This window comes from Dipodomys ordii, unplaced genomic scaffold, assembly GCF_000151885.1.
Source record: "Dipodomys ordii isolate 6190 unplaced genomic scaffold, Dord_2.0 Scaffold1, whole genome shotgun sequence".
In the NCBI taxonomy this organism is placed as follows: domain Eukaryota; kingdom Metazoa; phylum Chordata; class Mammalia; order Rodentia; family Heteromyidae; genus Dipodomys; species Dipodomys ordii.
The window spans coordinates 39,744,037-39,749,327 of record NW_012267217.1 but is presented as its reverse complement, the minus strand read 5'-3'; the positions used below and the strand labels follow the sequence as shown (position 1 = coordinate 39,749,327).

The window sequence follows — 5,291 nt, the reverse complement described above, 5'->3', positions numbered from 1 at the left end:
GGTATCCAGAAAAAACCTTCACATTTACATGTTTTATTTTTGTACCAGTTGATTTCAGTGTAATATGACTAATGCATAGCTATTTTTTCCTAAATAAGAGGATTTTAATTTATTATAAATAAAATGATTACTACTCCTGACTCAAAACAAATCAAACTATTAAAAAGTTTCCCTACATAGAATACTTTATTTCTTGAAAATTTTTGACTAATTTTGTGAAGTCCACTAGAGAAAGGAATGTAAAGAGAATATATCTTCTCCAAGATTTAATTGAGAAGACAATTGGGTATAAGGAAATCCATGCTTTGTAGAATAAAATAGAATATTGTTATTTTAAGAGCTAGTGTTTTGTAATCCTAACTACTCAGGAAGAAGAGTCTAAGAATTGTGGTCTGAAGCCAGTATGGGCAGAAAAGTCTTTTAGACTCTTATCACCAATTAGCCAGCAAAAGGCCAGAAATGGATCAAGTAGATCAAGTGGATCAAGTAGAGTGCCAGTCTTGAGTAAAAATCCAAGCAAGAGCATTAGGCCTTGAGATCAAGCCCCAGTACCAGCACACTCACATGCACAAAAAAACCAAATACAAACAAAAACTTGAGAAGTCTTTTGTTATCATTGTTCACAGACTAAGGAAACTCTGAAATCATTCTTTCCTGAAAATGCATTCAACATATGAAAGTAGTACATCTGAATATTATTACTAATTCTTCTAATTATCAGAGCAAAACATAGTATATACTTATTAGAAAAAAAGTCAAGATAATTTGAAAATTTCAATGTAAATTGTACAACATATGCTACTTTTAAAAGACAAATCTTCAAAGTCACAGTCAGCATTCTTGCTTAAATATACTATTAAGGAATTGTATCTGTGAAATACATCTCTAGTTTACCTTTCTCCTACCCAATTTTTATTATTTAAAAAGAATAATACAACTCAATAAATTTTCATTACTAGTATGTTAAATAGTAGTGGGATGAACCAACTGCCAGTTTCAATACTGTGATTATAATCTTAGTACATAAATTGGAACTTTTGAAAATCTGAGTGCGCAGCAGTACCTTAAAATTTATTTACTTCTATCAGAAGGTTCTTAAGTGAACTGATATTACTTATGTAGTAGTAAATAGGAAAATGATTAAAGAAGGAATGAAAAGCCACATTTCTCAACGGTCCTATTATCTACACTTTTAATAAAGATACCTTTCATTTTTCTATTCAAAATTAATGAATTGAACATGATTTCTTAATTTTGGAAGTTTAAAAAATGTATTTAATGATCTTTAGTAATGAGTCACTGAGCTAAATCAAATATTTTCTCAAATCTAATTTAGTATATAGACCAAGAGTTAGTTAATAAGCCTCAATTCCATGTTAACCACAAATTTTGAATGTTGGTAATAAAACAACCTAATGTACCAAATTATAGTAATCTCTAAATTACTTTTTTAGGGATAAAAGACTTAAGGCCTTTGGACAGTGGAGAGATGTGGTTAGGATTACAAAGCAGTAAATCAAGATTCAGTTATTCATCGTGGGAGGATAGAAAAGTAATCACTTGGAATCTTGAGTATTATATTCTGTTTCTCCAGCTGAAATCTGGCTGAGTCGCTTACTAGATCCCCACAATTTTCGAGAAAGCTGACCCGAACGCATCTGTTTAACACAGAGAAAAGATGTTAAGAAATGAAAGGGTATGTAAGATCAATCTATAAGATACTGATTTTATAGAATGCAGAATAAATTTAACATAATCATTAATGTTTTGAAGATTCTTGATTAATAAAGTCTTGATTTTTATCTTTTAGTTGAGGAAGATCTAATGTCAATTTGTAAATTTAAAAATGAAGTACTCCAGTGATGTCAAAGCTAGCTGACTAACAAAAATGCATATCATTAAAATAAGCTTCTCAAACAATACTTAGTTTTAAAGACTTTCTTATCTGGTTCTGTAGTACTAATCATGTTACACCTAATAATAAGGAGGAATAAAATACTCACTAATGAAAAGAAAGTAATATAAGATCTTTTTTATGTGTTCTGGTACTGGGGCTTGAATTCAGGGTCTAGGAGCTGTGCCTTAGCTTTTTCACTAGCTAGGATTACAAGTTCAATCCAATGGAACTCAAATTGTGAGCATGATTGGAATGGCACTCAATTGAGCATGATTCAGAAAATGTATTAAGAGGGGGCTGGGGATGTGGCTTAGTGGTAGAATGCTTGCCTAGCATGCATGAAGCCCTGGGTTTGACTCCTCAGTACCACATGAACAGAATAAGCCTGAAGTGGTGCTGTGATTCAAGTGGTAGAGTACTAGCTTGAGCAAAAGAAGCTCAATGCCCAGGCCCTGAGTTCAATTTCCAGGACTGACAAAAAAAAAAGAAAAGAAAAGAAAATATATTATCAGTATTAAGTAGAAACCTGGTATCTATCTATCTATCTATCTATCTATCTATCTATCTATCTATCTATCTATATCTACCTACCTACCTAGCTATCTAGCTATCTACCTACCTACCTGAGTGTGTGTGTGGTTAATTGGAGATAAAAGTCTTGTGGACTTCCTGCTTGGGCTGACTTTGAACTGCAATCCTCAGAACTCAGCCTCCTGAGTAGCTAGGATTAATGTTATGAGCCACCAGTGACTGGCTAAAATATTTTAAATATAATTGAAATACTGAAATACAGAGTTCCTCACATAACTTAGGAGGGTCACATCTGAAACTAAATGTTGCAGTCATTTTAATTAAAAAATATCCTGAAAAAAATGATATAAAAGTCTAGGTGTAATAGTGTATATCTACCTGTAATTCCAGAAAGTGGAGACAAGAGGATTGTGGATCAAGGTACCTGGGCAAAAGTTAGCCAGATACTATCACAAAACAAGCCTATGGTCCCAGCTATTCAGGAGGCAGAAACAGGAGGATCTTGTTTCAGAGATAGACTGAGCATAATTATTTTACAACTCTATCTGAAAACAAACAAACTAAAAGCAAAGGGCTGGGGTGTGTGGCTCAAGTGGTAAAGCACTTGCCTATCAGGCTCAAGGCTCTGGGTTCAATCACCAGTACTGTTTAACAACAATAATAAAAGTAAAACAACTTAAAAATCTTATGTAATAAAAATTTTAAATTTTTATAAAACAAAAAATATTCAGAGTCTTTCTGTTCTATAACCACTCACAATGTGATAGTAATTTCTGCTCTTCAAGAACAGATGCCAAAGTGAGATTTCTCAGAAAAAGCCAATGTAATTCCAAAAAATTTATAATGATTAATTTAAGTCTGTGTAATAAATCTCGAGAGAACCACTAAGTTTCTTGAAATTTAGTCAGTAAGTTTCTCAGGAACAAGAATTAGATTTATGACATCTGGATATTCAGTAATTGATGAATCAATCATAAATAAATTTACAGTTATAGTAAACTCACTAAGAAGTGGTTCTTTGATATGGAGGTATCTATAGTTCTAAATAAAAATGTTTTTTTATAGAAATACATATAGTAATGCTACATAGTTGATAAAACAAGTTAAGTACTTTTATTGTTTGAACCTATATTTCTTATTTTATAAAGACTTTTTATACAAATATTCTATTTATAAAGGCTTTTATATACAAAAATTCTATTTATTGATCTTCAATGTAGATAGGGAATACAAGTATTTTCTCATTCATACCAAGTGGTATACAAAAACTTCCAAATGTATGCCTTCAATTATATCCTAATAAAAACAACTTTATCCTCTGTTTTCATTTACTGCCTGTTGAAAAGTTAAATTTGCTTTTTAACTTGTTCATCCATAATGGAGACCTCTGAGATAAATGAAATGGAGAACTAAGGGAATCCCCAATAGTACTGGAAATGACATCTAGAATACTAGGTTTTACCTCAGCTGGCTTGCCAACACCCACTACAATCAATTTTCCATCTTCTAAACCTACAAGAATATGGCTGTATTCTTTGGTCACACAAACACAGTGGATAGGCAATCTCATGGCTAATGGAGTGACACTCAGAGTCAAGCTAGAAGAGAAATAAAAACACAGACATAATTACATACATACATAATGGACTCACAGAATTCTTTATCTGAAAGTTAACTTTGTGATCATCTTGTACTGCATTCCAGTTTTACAGATGTGGAATTCAGGTTCAAATATTAATAAACCACCATCCTAATATATAAAAATTATTTTCCTTCTGATAATTGTACTTTTTCTCTTCAATTTTCTAATCTATTTTATTATTGCAAACTCTCTGATTCATCATCTATCTGAGGAAATATCTTTTCTCCTGACAAAAGTCTTCTGTGAGATTAGGGAAAACATCAGACAAAGGAAGTAAAAAAAAAAAAACCAGCTGTGATTCCATGCAGATAGTAATCAGATTCTTGTTTTTATAGTTCTCCCTAAAACAGGTGGAAATAAAATGGTTGCACCAGCCCTCATTCTCTGACCATCAGATTCTCAGTGGGCATTTTGTTCTAGCTTGTATTATCACAGCACCCATAATACTCCCTCTCTCCTTCCCTCTTCTTATTCCCTCCCTCTTTTCCTTCCTTCTCTTCTCCCCTTCTTCTTTCTTCTCTGTCTTTTCTTTGTGTTTGTATTTTTTAGGTAGGGTTTTGGTATGTAGCACAGCCCACTTTGGAACACTCTATGTAGTCCTCCTATGATAATCCTTCTGCCTCAGCCTTCCAAGTCACCATGGCTTGTGGTATTATTTCTTATACCTGGCCTATTTTCACTTCTGAAAGACAGCTCTCTATCTCTATTTCTATTCCCACCGTCTTATCAAGATTCTTGACTATTCTGATCCCTAGTAATCCATTGTCTTTAAAACTTCTGTCCTAGGAGGAAAGGGATGGCAGGGGAAAGACAAAGGAGGGGTAACAATGCTTGATAGGAAATGTACTCATTACCTTACTTATGTAACTGTAACCCCTCTGTACAGGATCTTTACAATAAAAAATATATATTAGCCAGGTGCTGATGGCTTACTCAGGAGGCTGAGATCTGAGGATCGCAGTTCAAAGCCAGCCTGGGCAGGAAAGTTTGTGAGACTCTTATCTCCAGTAAACCACCAGAAAAGCAGAAGTGGTGCTGTGGCTCAAGTGGCAGAGCGCTCACCTTGAGCTAAAGAGCTGAGGGACAGCACCCAGGCTCAGAGTTCAATTCCCATGACCAACCACTCAAATAAATAAATAAATAAATAAATAAATATTTTAAAAACCTGCCCTTTTAACTAAAAATACATAATTTCAGTTTTATTTCTCAAAGATAATTAGT

The 5,291-nt window shown here is 33.2% G+C and overlaps 1 protein-coding gene across 1 annotated transcript in view; it reads right to left on the bottom strand.

The window, feature by feature from the left end:
* Positions 1-398: 398 nt before the first annotated feature.
* Nbeal1 (neurobeachin-like 1) overlaps positions 399-5,291 on the bottom strand; it is a 209,214-nt gene continuing 204,321 nt past the window's right edge. Inside the window, exons 51-52 of the mRNA XM_013015843.1 lie at positions 3,891-4,034; positions 399-1,658 (exon numbers count right to left, since the gene is read on the bottom strand). Coding sequence (XP_012871297.1) covers positions 1,557-1,658; positions 3,891-4,034 — 246 coding nt within the window. The 3' untranslated portion in view covers positions 399-1,556. The remainder of the gene's footprint in view (positions 1,659-3,890; positions 4,035-5,291) is intronic.